We start from the raw sequence: 22,470 nt of genomic DNA on the forward strand, positions 1-22,470 counted from the left end.
TGGAGTCTTTGAATGTTTACTTAAAAGTAGGTGCTACTATGGCATCAAAAGATGCACTACCACAGTGCCTAGTAATCCCCAGCATATGTTAAGGAAACATTTGCCCATTGATTTAGGGCTCATGGTTGAACTTTATGGTTTGTTTTTGTGAAAGCATAGTTCTAAAACATTATAATGGCTAGCATCTAGGGGAAGTGTAACAGTGACGAGCAGCTTGTTTTACAGATGTGCGTCTAAAGAATTAAAGCATAATTCTGACGCAAATGTTTAAGGAAATGTTGGGGGTTGGAGAGATGCTTAAAATGCTTAATAACTTCAGCTTCAGGGGACTCAAAGCTCTCTAGACTCTACAGGTACCTGCACACATGTGAACCAAAGAGACTGCAGCACTCATACAGCATCAATAAAATCAATAAATAATTTTTTAAGAATAACATGCCAAGTCCTTGTACTCCAAAATATTTGGAGTCTTATTCTAGGGGCTTGTTCTGAACACATAATAATTCATCAAATATAACTATTCATGGAGCTGGAGAGATGACTCAGGAGTTAAGGTCTTCCAGAGGATCTGAGTTTAGTTCCCAGAGTGGCTCACAACCGTCTGTCAGTCCAGCTCCAGGTGATCCACACTCTTTATGGCCTCCACCTTTTATCATGGACACACCCACATGCTTATAAATAAAAATCTAACTTCCTAGTCTCAAGATGGCTACATAGTCTCAGCATATGCTCTTACAAGACTTAGTGACAGATGCAGAGGGACTTTGTAAGTCCTGGGTTATCTCCCTGACCACTGCAGAGTGAAATCCTCATATAAAAAACAAAACTCCATGTTTACCCTAGGCCTTGGCAACAGGAGAAGGAAATCACCTTTTATCACCTGTTGGACAGCTGAGGGCCATGGGAGGTATCTGGGTATCTTTGATAAAGGAAAAAGACAGGCTATGAAATGAGAAAGGAACCAGAGGTGTTTGGCAAGTTTGTGTTCCTCTTTTTCTTGTAAAATCTAAGTTTATGAATAGGTATTAGGTTTTTAGGACACAGCTTATTGGGGCTTTCTTCAGTATAGACTATGGCGGCCTGGCAAGCTACTCAATACCTGCATACCTGTGTTCTCGTCTTACCTGCTAAGTTAGAGTTCTCTGTCAAAACAGAGCCGAAAATAATATGAAAGAATCGGTTGATTAGTTCTTCGATTGATTAATTGATTATAAGTCAGTTCCCATTACTTATGGAGACAGAAGTCCCAAGATCTGCAGTCAGCAAGTGTCAATGTGCTGTTCCAGTCTGACCCTGAATCCTCAGAACCAGCAGAGCTGCAAAAGCTAGCGAGTATCTCCATTTGAATGAGATGGCTAGGATCAGTGTCCCTGCTCAGTCAGCAAATACATGCCCTCCTACTTAGCACTGGTCCCATTGACTGGTTGATGCCCTTACGTTGAAGGAGGGACAGTCTTCTCTACTTAGTGTGCCTGTTCACATGGTAATGTCATCTGGAAATGTCCAGGATGAATACCATTTGACTAAATGCCTAGGCAGTCAATGTACAGACAAGTTGATACATTAAAATTGATTATCATATGCTTAGACCCAGAATAATAATATGTGTATTACTGATATTATTTTATAATCTGAAAAGCATCACAAATAAACAATATAGCTTGTAAAAGTATTATATTAGAGACCAGGATAATAGTTGAGTGATAGTGCATTTGCCTGAGATGTGTAAAGCCCAGGATTCAATCTATAAAACTATAAAATAGGAAGTTCTGTTTTCCTTAGTCCTGGTGAATATTCATATTACAGAAGGATTTTCTTCCTAAAATATTAACTGTGCAAGAATGGATTTTAAAAATATCTTTCCAATTTCAATCAACTCAAGAAAAATATTTCTTACTTCCTCCTATGGCTTATATTCTTAGCTGGTTGCAAAATTAGATAACCCATGGGTTTAGTGGAAGCTTCTATGTGTTTATTTTTAAAGTTGTATAGTTCTACAATGTAGAAAAGTAAAATACTATTCTGTATTTCAATCAAAGCTCATTTGTATTAGTTTCCACCAAGATCTCTTAGCAGATAAGAGTAGCTCTTGGAGAGCAGCCTCTGGGAGCACATTGCTGTCAGCTGCTCTCACACTACGGAGGGAGTGCCTGCTTTCACTTCTCATGCGTGGCAGCTTCCGTATCAGGTGTCAGCACTGACCACCATTTCCTGGCCAGTCACCTCTCAAGACATGAGCAAAGAACTTACTATAGGATCTACTTTATATCCCTTCTCCTGCCTTTCCCTTGCTTCTCACTGAATCTACTTACGGTAATTGGTAGGCTTGAGCCTCCACCCTGTCTGTCAGGTGAGCTATGTACTGACATGCTTCCACAACGTTTAATGCACAAGTCCTTAGCTGGGCAAGCGCTCTACCACTGAGCTAAATCCCCAACCCCCTCATTTCTTCTTTAAAGACTCCTTACACTGTCTTACTAAACTGATGACTTCATCTGTAATGAAGGAAAACATATTTCTGGTTAATGACATCCAAATTGGTGAACTTTTGGTCTATTTATATGTCATCCTTTAGATTATCATCTGTGGAAGACAGATCATCTGTAGTTATTTGTCTCAGAGCATAGAACTGAAAGTGGTTCAGCATTACGTCGGTCAAGATGGACAAGCTGTAGTTCGAGAACACTTTGACTGCCTCACAGCCAAACAGAAGCTGCCTTCGTACATATTAGAAAACAGCGAACTGACAGAGCTGTGCGTGAAGGCTAAAGGAGATGAGGACTGGTCAAGAGATGTGTGCCTGGAACCCAAAGCCCCTGAGTATAGCACTGTCATCCAGGTATGAGAGCTCCTGACCGCAGAATGGAGTGACACTGAAAACGGAAATGTTCTCACTGTTCTTTACTTTTTGTAGTCCATACTTTGTAATCAAATTAAAATTGGTACGTGCAGAGAGTGGAATCTAAAACAGCACAGAAAGGCTGGAATGCCTCGGCAGTGTCTGCAGAGGTGGACTGGGCTCCTGACCTCCCCACTGGAGGACCTTGCTGATGATGCAATGCTTTCATCACTATCTGAAGCTTCACCACCTTTATTTCCATCCATTTAAGAACCGGATCTCTTCACTCCCCACTGTCCACGTGCACACTTCTTCACCTTTGCAGGAGGAGTCCCTTTTCATTAGAAAGTCTGGTTTTGCTTCCTTGGTTTTCCTAGAGGCTTTTCCCATAACTGTAAACTTCTTTCATCGTCTAAGCTGATACTCGGTCTGTTTTGCTTAATTATCAGGCTGTTTAGGATCTTACAGGACCTTTCCTATCTCATGTGCAGGTGCCTACTTCAAACAGCTCCATTATTTATGTTTGGTGCACAGTTTTGACTTTGGAACCCAACTCTCAAGTTCAACAGCGAATGGTGAGTGCTTTCCCAATCCTGAAACATGGTGTACGACACTGACCTTTCCCCTTCTCAAATAAATAAGGTCAGAGTGACCCGGGGAGGAGATTTATTACACGTGTGTTTGTGCATCAAACAGCTGGAATACTGCAGCAAAGCAAATATGGAAGTCATTCTGTCCTTTTGTTTTTATAGATCGTGTTCAGCCCTCTCTTTATCGTGAGAAGTCATCTTCCAGACCCCATTATTATACACTTGGAAAAAAGAAGTCTGGGTTTGAGTGAGACACAGATTATTCCAGGAAGAGGGCAGGAAAATCCACTGCAGAATGTTGAACCTGACCTTGTACATCACCTGACATTTCAAGCACGGTATGAGCAAAGTGGATTTTCAGAAGAAGTAAAAAGTAGCCTCAAGCTATTCTGGGTACATAGGTGCAGCCTTACTTACGTTCTGATCTGAGAAAAATGTTACATAAAACCCCTCTGCCTCACCTTCTGTTCTTACCCATGGATTTACATGGAATTCAGCCCTTTTCATTAAACTTATAAACAACCAAGTGGAATCATAAAAATGTAATTTAATTTAGATTTTATTGACACCTTCCTGCAGAGAAGAGATGATTAGAGATGTCACCCAAGCATGAGTAGGTGGGAGGAAGAGCCAGGGCACAGATCATCTAAAAGCTATGTCATAAATCTCCAATCACAAAACAGAAAGCGGGGAGGAAGGGAAGGGGGGAGAGCACCCCACAGAACAGGATCAATCTAACTACATTTCTAGTTCGATTTTTTTTTTTATAAAATATAGAACACTTACAAAATCTGTTAATGTTTTCTCTTTTCCTAGAGAAGAATATGATCCTTCAGATTGTGCTGTCCCCATATCAACAGCCCTCATTAAGCAAATAACCACCAAGATACAACCTGGAAGCACAGTTAACGAGATGCTTGATGAGTTCTATGGGTCGGAAAAGTCCCACGAGCCCACTTGGCCTTACAGTCAGAAAGATTCTGACAGGTGACATTCTTCATGAATTTTCTACATGTACTTCTAAACATTAAGAAAAACGCCATCCACAGAGCACTCGCTTGCTATTGAGACTTTTTGTTGCTGACAAGATGCTGAGCACCACACCTGGCAGGAGGAAAGACTTGTTCTCAGAGTTTCTGAGCCTTCAATCCACTGAGGGAGGGGGAAGAGAGAGGGAAGGAGGGAAGGAGGGGGGAAGGGAGGGCCAGCATGCTTCACAGAGCATAGCAGCTCCTTTCAGGACAGCCAGTGTGCAGAAGGAAAATGCTTCCCTCTTAGCTTTCTCTGTTCTGATGCTCACATTCAGAATAAATTCACTCTTGAAACATCTTCATCAGTGTACCCAGAAGTGTGTTTTGCTGGGAGTCCCATATGTGGTCATCAGTCTGGCCAAGCGCATACTTTGATTAACCATTATGCTAGATAGAGTAAACGCCATGGAGCAGGGCCTTTGGGTGCATCTGAGGTCATCGAGGTTGGTTTAGCTTTACGGGTATTTTTACTGATAGAGTAAAGCATCATTGCATGGAAAGCTTCTTTCTCCTGCTTGCAAATGCAACACTGGGTGAGTCTGGTGTGCAGTGGTATCCTGCACAGTGGCATCCCGGGGGAACATTGTGTGTCTGAATGCTGAAACATACCTCATAAATCCTGAGCTCAGCATATTTCTGTGAGTCACCCGGTTATGTTCTCTGGAACAGGAATGAGCAGCTGAGTCAGTGGGATAGCCCAATGCGCGTCAGACTGTCAATGTGGAAACCGTATGTTAGAACACTGTTGATAGAACTGCTACCTTGGGCCCTGCTTATCAATCAATCCAAGTGGGACCTCTGGCTGTTTGAAGGAGAAAAGATTGTTCTACAGGTTCCTGCTGGCAAAATTATTATTCCTCCTAATTTTCAGGTAACATAACTTAAAACTAGCGTATTTTTTCTCTGAGTGACTAGATTGTATTCTGAGGTTACACTTACATCTGAGCAGGATGGATTCCTTATGGAAAACTGACCTGGTAGGTGCATACATAAAGGGTATGGAATGTTCTTTGATATTTAAATATTTTTCAGATGTGTTTTCTCCTCATCAGCAGTTGTACTCCTGGCTAAATCATCATTACATTTGATGACACGTACTACTTACATTCCCGTGTACAGATATCTGACAGGCAGAGCAGCTGTATTAAACACTCATCCACCCTCCAGCCTTTGCCTCTGTAGCTGTACTTGGATGTGCGTAATTGTTAATTACAACACCCGAGAATCATTAGTGACGTGGGTGGAAGACTCTAGTACAAACTAAAAGTTTACAGAAAGACTTCATGGTCTGCCACCAGAGACTTTATAAAGCTAACCCATTTCAAGAAGCAATATAAATTTATAAGAAAATCTTCAAAACATATTTCCTAGTAGAGAACATTTCAGAGGTCCCAGTTTATAAGCATCTTTATTCGATTGCATTTTTCCTGTTCTTGAAGTGATCTGCTGCAGTTGCCTTGTGGAATTGGCATGCTGACCTGCTTAGGCATAATGTTGCATACATTCTGATGCATATAAGATGAGACCATTCAGTTTGTAAGGCTTTGGACTTACGTCCTGGGACAGCTTGAGTTTGATTTTTTTTTCCCCTCTTCCTTGAACTTGAATATCACTGTGAATCAAAAGGATTTTGGAAACCAAAATAAAATACTTGGTGTCATTACCAAAATAAAACTACAGGGGACTATTTGGCTGCCTTAATAGATCTACAGTATATTTTTTTAATCGTAGAGATATGGAAGGGTTGAAAAAAATACAATTGAGGCATTGTTTTTCCAGGAAGCTTTTCAAATTGGAATTTACTGGGCAAATACAAACACTGTGCACAAGTCACTGGCAATTAAACTGGTCCATAATCTGACGTCTCCAAAGTGGAAAGATGGCGGTAATGGTGAGGTAGTGACCCTGGATGAAGAAGCATTTGTTGATGCTGAAATCAGACTTGGTGCTTTCCCAGGACATCAGAAGGTAAGGTCCGTGTGGACGTGGTTCAGGGGAGATCGTGTGCTGTGCTCTTAGAGTGTTTCAAGTATGTCTCCCTCCCCTTTCAAGTTCCTTTCTGGTGTTACTTATTCTAAATACTTTAACAATGAGATACTTGTTTTCTTAACTTGCTAGACTTGTATTTGACAGGGGAATTTTTTTCCCTTTACTACTGGTAAAACGTGGGCTACATAATTTATCCAGGAATGGTTCCATTTCAGAGCTGTCACCAGTCACTTGATTTATAGTAGGGGGAGTGGACTTATTCCCAAGACTCACAAACTGTCTTTGGCCTTCTCCTTCAGAACAGGAAGTAGGGTATCTAACACTGAGCATTGAGGTCAAAGACAACAGGAATTGTTATCTTGCTGGAAAGGGTATCCTGATCAAGGTGATAGGACTAGTCTGATTCTCTTATGGAATCAATGTTACAAGAAATAATCATATTCTTCAATGCATGATTGAGAGGTTTAGAAAATGTGTTTTGATCATATTCATCCCCTTCTGTGCACAACCAATTTTGTGTCCTTTAAAAAAAAAAAACATGATCAAATTTTGCTGTCAAAATAGTATTTGATATGTGGTCTTCCACTGGCTCCAGGAGAGCTTATAGTGAGGGGTGAGGGTTCCACTCTTCCCAAACACTGTCTCTCTCCCAGCAGCTAAAACTTGTCACTAGTTCTACCAGTAGGGATAGGATTCCACATCCAACTTCCCTCTCCATACGGGCCTTTGGTCTGCCTAGTAGTGCATAGATGTTTGGTGTGCTGTTGTGGCTGCTGTGGGTTCATGTGTGAGTGCAGCTGCCGTGCAGTGTCTGTCTGTTTCATCTACTTCCCCTGGCAACTTATACTCGAACTACCCCCTCTGAGCCTTGTGATACCATACATACCCCTGCAGGGCTAAGCATTATGCAGTCTTTCTGGACCTTGATCAGTCCTGGGCCTCTGTGTTAACCAGCATCCGCTGCAAATAGAAGCTTCTCAAATACGGGTTGAAAGGAGCTTTAATCCAAAGAGGGGAGGGAATACTGGAAGAATTAGAAGTAGCAGAGGTGGGCCTGCCCCTTGCTTTTAGAGTTGTGGGTCCCAAGAAGCAAATGGCATGTGCTTCTCAGCATAAACCTAAAACCGAAACAAGCCAATTAGCTGAGTAATACAGAACTGTATATCACAGACTCACATCAGTCTATGTTACTTTATCATCATTCTGTCAGCCACCCTCAGTGGGAGAACAGAGGGAATGCCTTACCAGCACAGCAGCATTCAAAATGGCCTTTCTCTTTGGGGAGAAGTTAGGTTTTTGTTGAGGACCTTTAAAAGAGTCTATTGAAAAAAGTTAGGAATGCTTATGTCACTTTTTAAAAAATTAAATTTTCTTGGAACAAGAAGTTCACCTTTGCCAATATTCAGGACTGGTATTACTTTGCTCAAAGCTGACTGAGCAACACGTGTTGCTGCTGCTGACCAAAGTACTGGAGGTTTATACACGGGCAGGAGCCATCCAAACACCCAGGACACCTAGCGTCTCACAAGTGGTCACAGCAGGCATTCAATAAATGTTTGTGTGAACAGAAGAAAGGGAAATGAAGAGGGAGGGAGGAGAGGAGGGGAAGAACAGAAAAGAAGGAAAGAGGGAAGGAAGGAAGGGAAGGGCAAACTATAGAAAAATTCTTAAACATTTTAGGCTCAGGCCTCCTTTATACTCCTAAAAATATTGGGCTCCATCAATTTTTATCATATCAGAAAAGAAACTATTACTTTTTAAAAATATATAAGGGCTTCAATATATTCCACTAGCCAAAAGAACATGGCATCGTATATTCTGTTGCCTCTAGGAAATACCAGTGTATACCTATGAAGAAGTTAAAATACAAAGATAAATAGTACGTTGTTATTAATATATGGTTGACCTTGGGACTCCAGATGCAGACACCACACACATTTCCCACCCTCCCTGGAGAATGCTGTCCTGATCTGCCTCTAGCTGTGAGCCAGCCATGCTATAAGACACATGCTAAGAGCCACATCACCTGACCACATGGGCTCCACCTTTTCCTGTGTCTTGGCCAAGCTGCTTTCCTCAACTGTGCGATGGAAAGAATATTTATTGACTACCTTTTGTAGGTCGTGTGAGGACTGGGAAGTTTAATATGTATAAAATACTTCAAACACATTGGAAACACAATATAAAGTTATGTGAGGGTCAATATTTTTTTTCTTTCTTGCTACTTTTGTATGAAACTTCTCCAAATTCTCCTTGATGCAAGCTAGGTATTTTGAGGTTGCTGCTAGAATTAACCTGAGGTAGAGGAATGCTAGGTAGAATCCTGTTGAATAAGACCTGTGGTATTTGTTTACATATAAATGATTTGTAAATACTATTTGAGATAACTGTGAAATAATCTGAAGCAAGTCATTGTTCCATCACTACATGGTGGCAGCATCAGTAATCCCTTTGCTAAAGGGCCCTGTTGCAAATATTGGCCTCTTAATTGACCAACACATTTCTGAAAACCAGAAAGAAGTACTTTTAAAAATATCCCTCCAAAAATGCAGAACAGGTACTGTCCCAGGCAAATCTATATATAAAACAACCCTCTAAGAGTTGTTGAGGCCAGGAGCTGGAGAGATAGCTGTTCTTCCAACAGACCTGGGTTTAACTCCCAGCACCCACATGGCAGCTCACAACTGTCTGCAACTCCAGTTCCAGGGGACCTGACACCCTTAGACACGTATGCAGTCAAAACACCAATGCACATAAATAAAATGAATACATTCAAGAAAATAGTTGATGCTAGGTATAATGCCACATACCTGTAATCCCAGCACTTGAGAGATATAAAAGCACAGGGATCCAGAAATTGGGGCCAGCTTGGGCAATAGTAAAATTCTGTCACAAAACAGAAAAAAAAAATAGTCAAGAATTCTTCATGTGTATCTCTGTGGTGTAAAAACTGTGGTCTTTCCAATTTGCCCTGCAGCTATGTCAGTTCTGCATCTCCTCCATGGTGCAGCATGGCATACAAGTTATCCAGATTGAAGATAAGACTACAGTAATCAATAACACTCCGTATGAGATATTTTATAAGCCACACTTGTCTGTCTCCAACCCCTATTCTGGAAAGGAGGTGAGTAATCCATAGCTGTTTCTCTCAGTTCACTGTAAACACACCCAACCTTTCTTAGCCTGGGGCAAAGAAAATGCTAATACTAAATATAGAAATCTTATTTTGCTGAATTTAAAACCATAGATGCCAAGTTAAAGTAAGTGAGGTGCTGGCTGCCACAGCCCTGGAAAGTGCTAAACCAGCCCTCTCCAACAGTGTCTCTCAGCGACCGCAGTGGCTCCTGAGTCTTGGTAGTAAGTGTGGGGCTGGTGCCTAACTGAGCCGTGGCTGTGGGTCACAGCAGTACTCTCAGGACACATCACATCATGGCAACGTGTGCAGAAAACAAATCCAGGGATAGTCAGGACCTTTACCATGGTTCTTTGTACAGTTAACATGAACATTCATATTTTAAGAAGGTAAAGAGAAGTGTTTTTCAAAACAATGTGCTACAGCTCTTTCTTGCTGTCAGAACTATTGTGTAGAGGAACATCACTGTTCACTGTGGTCTGTGGGCAGTGCTGCTGTCTCAGCTCCTAAAGGTTATTTTCAGTGCCGTAATGGGTGCATGCCTTCCTTTTAACTTCGAGAGCACTGTGTAGTTACAAACTGAACAGTGGCATTCCATCCGGCTTCACTGATTGGCACATCTCCCTAGGAAGCAGTGGAGGCCCGAGTGTCCCATTTTCAATTCTCACCCTGCCTCAGCCAGCTAGGATTTCTTTCTAGATATGACAGTCCCTAGACATTCTGGGAGGCTGTGGAACAGTAGTGGATGTTTTTTCTTTCTTCTTTACATTTAAAAATCAGAGGCTTGAGCTGCAGAGATGGCTCAGTGGCGAACATGCCTGCTACTAACCCCAACAGCCTGAGTTTGTTCTGGACAACCCATGCAGCAGAGTAGAGCCAGCTCCAGCCAGCTCTCTGACTTCCATGCGTGCATGTGTGTGCATAGAAACACACTAAATAAATAAGTGTAATGCATTTTTCAATGGAGAGGCTCTAACATCAGAAACCATAAAAGTCCATTTGAAGGCTGGGATCAGAGTATTTTCCTCCTGCAAGCGAGCCTTACTGTTCATCTTCTGAGCTGCCAGTTCCTTATCCTGAACCTCATTCAGATGTTTCTCCAGATTCCCCCTATCCAACACAACTTCCCCTCAGGTACATGATATCCCTCTCCCCAAGCTATCAGGGACAATGAGAACTTGGCACTGTCTTTTAAGTCAGCCTGATACTGTCATGTTTTCTTAATGCCTGAGAGGCCACCCCTTGCTTGCACAGCTGTTCCTGTCACATTAGGGCCTTTGGGTGGAGGCAAGATCACTGGCATGCCCTTGTCCCCATCTTGGCCACTTTGTGAGACACATGGTTATGGTTTCTTAGAAGAGCTGCTTCTCTGTGCTGCTGTAGTGAACATGCTCCTCTGTGTTGTCTTTCCAGCATCTTCATGTTCCAGACAGTGCTACTTTTAGCATTTGCCCAGGGGGAGAGCATCCTGATGTGAAATCCAGCTCACTGCCTTGCTGGGACATCATGCCTGATGTGGGGCCATCAGTGCTAGACACAACCATTCTTCAAAAACAGATATTGCTGGGCTTTTCTCCTGTATCAGGTGCCGACAGCTCTCAGTGCTGGAGCCTGCCAGCCATCATTAGACGAGAGTTTCCCAGACAAAGTGTAGCAGTGCCCTTTGGAACCTTGAGGGAAGATGGATTCTGCACCAGGTATTTTACCCAAGTGTGAGCACTCTTTGCTTGTCATCATTGCTGCTCATCAGGAGGCCAGCAGAGACAGAATGCAGGGCTCTCGTGTGTGATTCTAGGTGCTCTTTCATCTTTAATGAAAGAACTTTGAGACATTGGATACAGTTGAACAGAGGTCATGATCACAAACAGGTTGTCGCTTAGATGGTTTTCCCCATTGCACCTTCTGCTGCAGGGGGCTGGGATGGTGCTGTGCAGTCATCAAGCAGCAGGGATGTGTGGTGATGAAAGCAGGAAACACATCCTCTGGCTGCACAGTGACGAGAAGCGAAGGCAAGGAATCCAAGAGAGTCAAGCCGGAAAGTTTTGCTTTTCCAAAATTTTACTTTTACTTCAAAGTGGAATTTTTCACATAAGACTTTTAGAGAGATAATAATGTAGATAAACACAAGCCAAGGAATATTCTGTGCTGCGGTTGTTCTGCACGAAAGCTGTTCCAAATGCAGATCACAAATTATGCAAACGACAACCACAAGATTGGGCCAGAGCTGTGCAATTGTTCATACTGACTTCTGTCACGTGGTTGTTTGGCATTAGTGTCTTTTCTACAGCGTCACATGAGATAGGGGGTTCAGGGATGGGAAACTGGGAAAGGGGACAACATTTGAAATGTAAATAAAAAATCCAATAAAAAATTGCTTACTTACAATTTATACAGCCATGAAAGAAATCACGCTGTGACCCTGTGAGAGGACCCTCCTCTCAGGTTCCTGAGTTATAGACGCTGAGATTGAAGGCATCCCAGGTGTTTTGGTGTATGAAGAGATTTTTTTTAATAATCATTTTAAAGATTACAACTTACCTAACAGATCTCCATAAATGTCAAATCCCATTCCCTCCACACATCCTTTCTTTCATGTTGCAGAAATCCTGATTGAACAAGCATTTTCACCCCTAGCCTTAGGAGGATAGCTGCTTTTACATTTGGTTTTAGATAATGTTAAACGTGTTAAGTGCTCTTGAATGGTATGTGAATTATTTTTAAATGGAAAGTCAAATTTTTTAATATAAGATATAGAAATTATATTTAAATTTTCTAAGACTCACAGTATAAGTTAATCTTATATGTAAATATTAAAGTAAGCAATATAAAGGTATGATCCTATAGTCTTGGCTCTAGCTTTATGTCTGTTGAAAGGAAATTGTGTGAGGCTGGCTTGCCCAGCCCCCCAAATGAAATTACCAAACAGCTTTCTAGTCCATGGAAGGACAGGACTCTGAAGAGACGTACTCTTATTTGCCTGTCTCCTCCTTTCCACTCAGGCCAGCAGTGCACACTTGGTGACATTGTGGCTGCTTTTTCACCAAATGCTAGTGGACAGTTACCATTATCATGCCAGACAAGGACAGCTTTAGGGGAGGACTCTGGCAGGGGGGTTTGTTGTGTACTGATGACCCCTTTCCTCATCATCAACTAAGAACTGCAGCTGCCTACTTTCTTTAATCTTGATAATTAGCACAGTACATGAGAGAGAACTTTTATTTCTGTTTAAACATAAATATCACCTGATAACCTAGAGGACAGTGGGAGATTTGTTTTCATAGTAGCAGCTTATTTGTACCTGTGCAGCCACCCAAAACAAGGAATCCCAGCTTTGCTTGAGGGCCAAAATGTAGGTCCTGTAACATATGGTCATTGTGTGAAAATCCATAGCACACACGATCAGTTGCATACATTTAGAATAAAGAATAGAGGAAACACACAAATTCTCTAAAAGGTTTCTAAAGGAGAAAGAAAAATTAAAAATGGTCCAGTTTTTCCTTTATCGAAATTTACCAAAGTCTTTGGGGAGGAAGAAAGTATCGTACTTGAAGGATTTAAGGCACATAAGCACTGAGGACAAGGGCCACAAGCAAGGTTAGCACAAAGCCAGCAGTTCAATGATAGTGTCATAGAAGGTTTAATTTAAAAATCCTTTTTTTTGCATTTTTTTTACTGTAAATGAATATTACGACTATGAAATCAGTAAACCTATATACATATATATCAACTTTAAATGAGGGACAGGCCTCTCTGAGTTACAAAAGCAATGGCCCAGAGTTTAGAATACTGTACATTCAAATACACATGGACTGAAGAGAAGCCTGGCCCTGAAAGCACGCTGTCACTGGTCTATTCCAGGGCAATAGCACTGACGTATCAAGAGCACTTTGGAGTCACCTACCTAACCCTCTCTGAAGACCCAAGTCCGCGAGTAGTTTTCCACAACAGATGCCCAGTAACGATTCTTGTAAAGGAGAACATCAGAGGTATGTTTCACAAACCCTAAATAAAACAGCAGAAGAGTGGTTTCTTTGAGAAATATTGATGTAATAGATACCTGTGGGCCTATGAAGAATATTTACTAAAGTATCTTTCATCCTTCTGACATCCCTAAGACTAAGTCTGCATGTGCCTCCACATCCCCATTTTTAACTTTTCAGATAGTCCAAAGTTTGAGGTTTATTGCAAAAAAATCCCTCCGGAGAGTTCAATTCATCATGAGCTGTATCACCAGATTATCAGTTACCCAGACTGCAAGACCAAGGACTTACTTCCCAGCCTCTTTCTGAGAGTAGACACAATGGAAGAAATGCCAGCCGAGTGGAGTGACCCTGTGGACATCAACAGTCAGGGGACACAGGTTAGTGATGCTTACCCCAGACTCAGCTGCCTCCCTTGCCTTCCCTCCCCCTCCCTCCCTGCTTCCTGTGTATTGTTTGTTCATGTGTGTGAGTATGTATGCACCATGGTACACATATGAAAGCCAGAGAACAACCTGTGAGAATCAGTTCTCTCCTTCCTCCATATGGGTCATGAATACTGAGCTCAGATTTCTAAACGCTGAACTTTTGGACTGACGGTGGCTCAGCAGGTAAAAGTGCCCGACAGCCCTAGTGTAATCACTAGGACACATGGAAAGAAGAGAGAACCACCTCCCACACATCCTGTGGCCTCCACACATATGCCCTAGCATATGTAGACACACAGAGAAAAGAGAGGGAGGGAGGGAGGGAGGGAGGGAGGGATCTCAGACATGAAGAATAAATGCTGAAGCAGGTTCTTCATGAGGACACTTCACACCAAATATGTGACGACGACCCAGGAAATGTCAATAATAAAATGAATTTATAGGCTCCTTTAAATACACAATTCAGCTGTCCACATTTCAGGATGGTTAGAGTATTAACTCTTAATCAATTCTTTCTTTTGAAAGCATGCCAATTTTCACATATGTATGTTTATGCTAGTAATCTACAAAAACTCCATAAATGTCTCTAGACTTCAGCATTACATGTTTTGCACCCCCTAAGTGTTCCTGGTGTTATTTGTATTGAAGAAGACACTTGAACCTAGTAATTCTTTTGTGTTGGGCTTAAACTGAGCTGTATTTATAGTGTTGTACAGTCACCACACCAGCTTCTGTTTAATGACAAATGCCTGAGAGAATGAGCTTAAAGGAAAACAGTTATTTTGGCTCATGATTTCAGAGCTTTTCACTTTGGCTAGCTTAGCTCTAAAGCTCTTAGGCCAGTGACAGGCAAGATCAGGGTATAAAAATAAGGAAAGGAAAGCTTCTCACCAGGAAGTGCACCAAGCAGTGGGAGAGAAGAGACCAAAACAAAATTCATCCCTCTGTGGCTCACCTCCAGTGACCTTCATTCCACTAGGACCCACTCACTTCCTAGTAGCCTGTGTATTCAGCTAGGAACTAGGTGTTAGCATTGTCTAAGCTCCACCCCACAGTTACCTGGCTACAGCTAGGCATGCCTGACACTATAAAAGGGGCAGCTTGCCCCTCCTCACTCTCTTGTTCCTTCTTGCTCCTCTCTTGCTCTCTTGCTATTCCCCTCTTCCCCTTTTGTCCCCTCTCTCCCCATTCCCCTCCCCGCTTCTCTCTACGTGCTCATGGCCGGTCTCTACTCAACCCCCCTCCCCGCTTTGCCCCTATTACCCTCTTAGCTCCCCTCCTCATGCCCTGAATAAACTCTATTCTATACTATTCTGTCCTATGGCTGGTCCCTCAGGAGAAGGGATGTCTAGCATGGGCCTGCTGAGGCACCTCCTTTTCCACACCTCACCACACCTCCATAGATCATAGCATCCTCCCTTGCCTTTTTATAAACACAACATTGGTGCTGAAACTCGGGACATATCCTTTCTTTATCGTCTTTATAGACGCATCACTAGGAATAGCTAGTGATTGGCTCCATTGATGAAGTTGGCACCTCACAATCCACTTAGCTCAATAGCATTACCAGCTGGAGGCCGAGCCTTTGGGGCCCTTCTATATCTAATCCACAGCAGTGACTACCTAATTTCAGAGCTTTTCATCACCACACAGAAATTCATCTCTCTCTCCCCGGCCTCAGTAGCCTCTATTGTGCTTTCTGTCTCTCTGAAATCTGTCTACTCTAAGACTCTCAGATAAGGAGAATAATGAGGTATTTGTTCTTAGTGCCTGGTTTATCTCACTGAGGATGTTGTCTCAAAGGTTTCTTATGTTATAGCTTGTATCAGAGCTTCGTTGCTTTTTATAGTTGAATAAAGCTATGCTTACACTTGTTCTTCACAAAAGGCTGGCAAAATATGACCTAATATCTATAAACGTTACAGTATAAAGCATTATGGTAATAGTAGCTATCATGTAACAGTCACTGTCTGCCTGACACTGCCCTGAATGTCCTCACTCTTTAAGCTTTAAAACAGCCAGCTAATTGCAGCTTGTTCTAGAAGTGTCAGCCCTCCAGCAGTAAGTGGCATGACCTAAATCCCATGCATTGTATGGGACCTAAGAGTGCATCCAGCCCTGCCGCCTGTGCCACTCCTCACTCGACACCCTTGACTGTTCCTTCCTAGTCCTCAGGGCACGCCTTCTCTCGGGAGTTATGGGAGCCCCTTGACACTGTCTTTGGGCCCTCTCTGTGCTTGTGAAGCATTTGTAGTTTTAATTGCTCTTCTCTTTCTACGCGTTAAATATACAGAATCATATCTGTTCAACGTGAATGAAAATATAAAACAGTTACACAGTGTAAACAGAAACCATTACAATGTTGTCTGCATTACAAAGAAGTTGAGACGTCACCACATGCACGAGAGTCTATACCAGACTGTGTGTAGATGCTCTTACTAGGATTTTGTCTTTTTTTTTTTTTTTACATTTTTATACATGTCTATCATATACTTTGAATATATGTGAAAGAAAACATATAGTACTTGTCTTCCTGAGTCTAGTTCATTTCATTTAATATGATGATCTCCAGTCTCATCCATTTTTCTGCAAGTGACATAATTTAGTTCTGTAATTATATTTGAATAATGTTCCATGTGGGGATACATACATATAGATAGATATGTATAAACAGATGGATATGTAGATAAATGTTTTCCTCACCTATTAATCTATTGATCCCCATCTAATTTATACTTAAATGATTTTCTATCACATTCCTGATAGTTAAATACACACCCTATCCTCAGTCTATGGCTCAGTGCCTATCAACACACTAAGATCTTAATAAAGACCAGCTGAGTAAGTCAATGAGCAGATGAGTAGGTTGAGTAAGGAGCAATAGTTACCAAAAGATTGAGGCCATGAGACCCTCAGGTGTGACCTCCAAACACAGAGCACAAAAGAGGAAAGAGTTGTTGTCAGGAAATGGCTCAGAAAGAGGGCCTGCAGAGTGAAAACAAAAGAGAGTCAGGTAATGAGATGTGACAAGCTAGAGTGAGCAGAAGGCCTGAGAACTAAGGCAGGGACAACAGCCCTCTCTTGGGATGAAGTCAGTGTAGAAAGAGAAGAGCAAGTGAGAAAATGTGAATAACACAGTGCCCAGCGAGAGTCAGTCCCAAGGGACAAGCAGAGGAGCTCCACTCACAGACGGAAAGAGGCTAGAGTGGGTGCAGGAGTGGGCAGAGCCATGGTGGACAAGGCTGGAAAATTAAGTGACTGGGTTCTTCCATACCAGAGTTTATGAAGTATATAATCTACCAAGAGAGAGAAAAGTGGGAGAGGTCTGAGAAGGCAGAAGCTGTGAAGCAGACGCAGGGTCAGGATCAGAAGGAAGACCAGTTGAGCAGCCTGGAGAGCCCTTCACTCTGCCCACTTGCTTTGTACTGACTCAGCATCCCAGGGTGAGCTTTAAAGTCAGCAGCCCTCATTTGAGCTGAAAACCTGGAGCATCTGTGCAGCCTCAGATGTCTGCAGTCTCAGCACTGCACAAAAGAAATCCCGGAGCTCACTGCATCAGCATAGAGATTTTAAAATCTTACATATGTATGGCTGGGGAATTCTTTACAATAGCCATGCTCCCTGCCTAACTACATTTGGGGAGTCTCCATTCACTTTAAACTTCCTCACCCTTTGTACTGTGGGTACTTCAAAGCTCAGAAGAGTACTTCCCAACACCTTATCACCTGTGGAGGCAGGACTCTGCTGCACCCCATGTTCCCATATCCTTTAGGAGCTGTGTGCCATATGTCCTGCAGACGGTGCATTTCCATGAAGATGTCTTTCAGACCCTCTCACATATACCTTCAATAATACCCAGGCATATAACCATTGGGAAGAGAAATAGCAGACTCCTGGTGGGAAAGCAGCCCTAGGTAGCACTGCCTTGACCTCTAGAGCTTCTCAGGACCTGGGTTTCAATCCTAACCTAAATAAGCAGAGTGAAATCACTCAAAACCTTGTTATGGGCTCAGGCTTTCTGCCAACCCTAGCTGCATCTCCAGGCTCCTTTTTACCTGGGTCAGTGTCATGTTTTATAATTTTGAAATAGGGTATATGATACAATACATACAAAAAATTATATAACCTCAGGAAGAAGGGTTCTTTGAACCCAGAGAACCTCAGTCAACAGTGAAGGCATATGGAACAAATTTGCATGAATAATTTTGTCATTACTTTGATCCTATCAGCAGAATCGTTTGGAACCCTGTCATGACATACAGGATTTCAGTTTCTGGTAGTCAGAATCTTGTTTTTGGTAGTTAGGCAATGGTATATTTTAAAAAGACTAAGCAAGCTACAGAAACCACACAGAAGTTACTATGTGACTAGCAACTATTTACAGCCTGCTTCGTCCAGCCAACAAATACTAGATTTATGATGTGTACCAGTCACAAAGCTTGGTGATTCTGAGAAAAGACGTTAACAGCCACGCTGTCAACTCGGCGTGTGAGAGAGACAGTCATTAGTAAGAACAAGCAGTTATGCTGTTGCAAATTCAGACATCCACAAAGGAAGCTCTCTGGGGCTATGAGTTTGCCCCTGGGTGAGGGCTTATCATAGTACTTCCAAGGCTGTAGAGAGTGGGGGAATTTTCTAAGCAGAAAGAACATGTTTGAAGCTTCAAAGCTCAGAGTGGCACATACTCCCTTTAGAGTACTAAAGGCCAACGTGGATGTGGTGTAGAGAAAGAAAAGGAGAAGACAGAATTCTGAGGCATTTAGGATTTAATAAGACCATGTGTGACCTAAGCTCCACGGGCTCCAACCTAAGATCATGAGAAGTCATTAGACTGTTTATGCAAAGTAAATTTTTTATCTTTGTTTGTACGTGTGTACACATATGTGCATGCATCTGAGTATGGACACATGTATGTGCAGCACACATGTGGAAGTCACAGTCCTTACCTTCAACTTCATTTGAGATAGGGTCTTTTCAGAGGTTCTCCTATCTCTACCTTCCACCTCGCTCTAGGAACACTGAGATTGTTGGATCTAAACTCAAATCCTCATGTTCAATTTGCAGGCACTTTACCCATGAAGCCATTTTTCACCTCCTATGCGTGTTATTTCTGAGTCATTAAATGTGAAAGAAAAACAATTGCGACAATGTCTCTCGTCAGCTTGGGAGCCCCAAGGATCCTCTTCTCTCCACCTCACAAGTACCAAGATTCCAAGAGCACGACACCACTGCCATGTTCCCAAATAAGGCACAATTCTCAACTCCAGATCTTGAGTAAATAAAGAAGTCTAGCTGGGTATAGTGAGTCCAAGGTAGATCACTGATCACCACAGGCTCTCCACTGGTCAGGCCAGTTAGCTTTTTTAATTTATTTGCTGATGAGAGGCTGCAGCCTACAGAGTGTAATCAGCCAGTTGACTCCTGGATCGACACATAAATTCCCCAGTGTTGTTTTCCCTCCACCACGTAGAGGTCAGTGACCAGCCTCTGGTCAACTTTCTACTCCCCGTTTGGCCTAGTACAGAGCCCCTTCCATGAGTCTCATCTCAAAGCATCCCTGTGTTGTAGTTGTAGCTTTTCCAGTGAAGATGTTAGGAAGCATTGTTCTCCCTCAGACAAATGGAAGGTGTCTATCTTTATGACCCCTTTGGGGGCAAATGACCTTTTCACAGGGGCTACCTGAGACTATCAGAAAACACAGAGCTCTGTGTAACAGTTCATAACAGTAGCAAAATTAGTTATGAAATAGCAACAAAAATAATTTCATGGTTAGGGGTCACCACAATATAAAGAACTCTATTAAAGGGTTGCAACGTTAGGAAGGATAAGAACCACTGGTCTAAGACTTCCCCTCTGTTTCACACTACAGTTTTTTGATGGTAGCCTAAACATCTCTAAGTGTTCCCTTACCCAAGCCAAATATTCTGGTTCCTTGAAGGACTCCTTCAGTAAATGTGATCTCCCAACACATCACCATAGTTAACCCTGTCTGAACACAGCAGTGTGTTATGCTCCCTTTTTCAAATCTGGCAACTGGAATTACACAGTTTTGTAAATGTGGTCTAACCAGTGTTTCCATTAATAAAGCAGTAACTTGATTTAACTTTTTTTTTAATTATACTCTGATTTCTTTTCTCTCTTTTTTTAACATTTTTTCTTTTATTGGATATTTTATTTGTTTACATTTCAAATGTTGTCCCCTTTCAGGGGGATAACAGGAACCCCCTATCTCATCCCCCACCTCCTGCTTCTTCGAGGGTGCTCCCTCACCTACCCACGCACTCACTCCCACTTCCCCACCCTGACATTCCCCTATACTGGGACATCAAGGTTCGACAGGACCAAGGGCCTCTTCTCCCACTGATGCTCAACAAGCCCATCCTCTGCTACATATGCATACAGGTGGAGAGATAGGTCCATCCCTGTATACTCTTTGGTTGGTGGTTTACTTCCTGGGAGCTCTGGCTTGTTGGGATTGTTGTTCTTGTGGAGTTGCAACCCCCTTCAGCTACTTCAGTCCTTTCTCTAACTCCTCCATTGGGGACCCCATTCTCAGTTCAATGGTTGGCTGCGAGCATCTGCCTCTGTATTTGTCATGTTCTGGCAGAGCCTCTAAGGAGACAGCTATATCAGGCTTCTATCAGCATGCACTTCTTAGCATCTGAAATATTGTCTGGGTTTGGTGTCTGTATATGAGATGGATCCCCAGGTGTGACATCTCTAGATGGCCATTCTTTTGGTCTCTTTTCCATACTTTGTCTCCTTATCTCCTCCTATGAGTATTTTTCCCCCTTCTAAGAAGGACTGAAGCATCCACACTTTGGTTGTGCTTCTTCTTGAGCTTCATGTGGTCTGTGAATTTTATCTTGGGTATTCCAAGATTTTGGGCTAATATCCACTTATCAGTGAATGCATACCATGGGTATTCTTTGGTGATTGGGTTACCTCACTCGGGATGATATTTTCTAGTTCCATTCATTGGCCTAAGAATTTCATGAAGTCACTGTTTTTAATAGCTGACTAGGATTCCATTGTGTAAATGTACAACGTTTTCTGTATCCATTCCTCTATTAAAAGACATCTGAGATGTTTCCAGCTTCTGGCTATTATAAATAAGACTGCTATAAACATAGTGGAGTATGTGTCTTTGTTGTATGTTGGAGCATCTTTTGGGTGTATGCCCAGGAGTGGACTAGCTGGGTCCTCAGGTAGTACTATGTCCAATTTTCTGAGGAACCTCCAGACTGATTTCCAGAGTGGTTGCACCAGTTTGCAATCCCCCCAACAATAGAGGAGTATTTCTCTTTCTCCACATCCTCGCCAGCATCTGCTGTCACCTGAGTATTTGACCTTAGCCATGTGAGGTTGAATCTCAGAGTTGTTCTGATTTGCATTTCCCTGATGACTAAGGATTTTGAACATATTTTTAGGTGCTTCTCGACCATTTGTTATTAATCAGTTGAGAATTCTTTGCTTAGCTCTGTACCCCATATTTTAATAGGATTATTTGATTCTCTGGAGTCTAACTACTTGAGATCTTTGTATATATTGGATATTAGCCCTCTATCAGATGTAGGATTGGTAAAGATCTTTTCCCAATCTGTTGGTCGCCATTTTGTCCTAATGACAGTGTCCTTTGCCTTACAGAAGCTTTGCAATTTTATGAGGTCCTATTTGTTGATTCTTAACCTTAGAGCATAAGCCATTGGTGTTTTGTTCAGGAAATTTTCCCCTGTGCTCTTCCCCACTTTCTCTTCTGTTAGTTTCAGTATATCAGGTTTTATGTGGAGGTCCTTGATCCACTTGGACTTGAGTTTTGTACAAGATGATAAGAATGGATCAATTTACATTCTTCCACATGCTCACTTCCAATTGAACCAGCACCATTTCTTGAAGATGCTGTCTGTTTTGTTTTGTTTTGTTTTTTTTCACTGTATGGTTTTAGCTTCTTGTCAAAGATCAAGTTACCATAGGTGTGTGGGTTCGTTTCTGGGTCTTCACTTCTATTCCATTGATCTACCAGCCTGTCTCTACCATGCAATTTTTAATCACCATTGCTCTGTAATATACCTGGAATTTAAGGATGGTGACTCCACCAGAAGTTCTTTGTTATTGAGAATAGTTTTCACTACCCTAGGTTTTTTGTTATTCCAAATGAATTTGAAAATTGCTTTTTCTAACTCTGTGAAGAATTGACTTAGAATTTTGATAAGGATTGTATTGAATCTGTAGATTGCTTTAGGCAAGATGTCCATTTTTACTATATTAATCCTGCCATTCATTAGCATGGAAGATCTTTCCATTTTTCTGAGATCTTCAATTTCTTTCTTCAGAGACTTGAATATCTTATCATACAGATCTTTCACTTGCTTGATTAGAGTCACACCGAGGTATTTTATATTATTTGTGGCTATTGTGAGTGTTTGTTTCTCAGCCTGTTTATCCTTTGAGTAAAGGAAGGCTACTGATTTGTTTGAGTT

General features: G+C 42.0%; 1 protein-coding gene across 1 annotated transcript in view; it reads left to right on the top strand.

Annotated features, from left to right (window-relative positions):
- Vps13b (vacuolar protein sorting 13 homolog B) overlaps positions 1–22,470 on the top strand; it is a 543,994-nt gene that overhangs the window by 486,605 nt on the left and 34,919 nt on the right. Inside the window, exons 45-54 of the mRNA XM_032914442.1 lie at positions 2,576–2,839; positions 3,331–3,414; positions 3,592–3,767; positions 4,246–4,416; positions 5,130–5,331; positions 6,240–6,428; positions 9,427–9,573; positions 10,996–11,279; positions 13,441–13,568; positions 13,743–13,942. Of these exons, the coding sequence (XP_032770333.1) occupies positions 2,576–2,839; positions 3,331–3,414; positions 3,592–3,767; positions 4,246–4,416; positions 5,130–5,331; positions 6,240–6,428; positions 9,427–9,573; positions 10,996–11,279; positions 13,441–13,568; positions 13,743–13,942 (1,845 nt within the window). The remainder of the gene's footprint in view (positions 1–2,575; positions 2,840–3,330; positions 3,415–3,591; positions 3,768–4,245; positions 4,417–5,129; positions 5,332–6,239; positions 6,429–9,426; positions 9,574–10,995; positions 11,280–13,440; positions 13,569–13,742; positions 13,943–22,470) is intronic.

Source organism: Rattus rattus, chromosome 1 (assembly GCF_011064425.1).
Source record: "Rattus rattus isolate New Zealand chromosome 1, Rrattus_CSIRO_v1, whole genome shotgun sequence".
In the NCBI taxonomy this organism is placed as follows: Eukaryota; Metazoa; Chordata; class Mammalia; order Rodentia; family Muridae; genus Rattus; species Rattus rattus.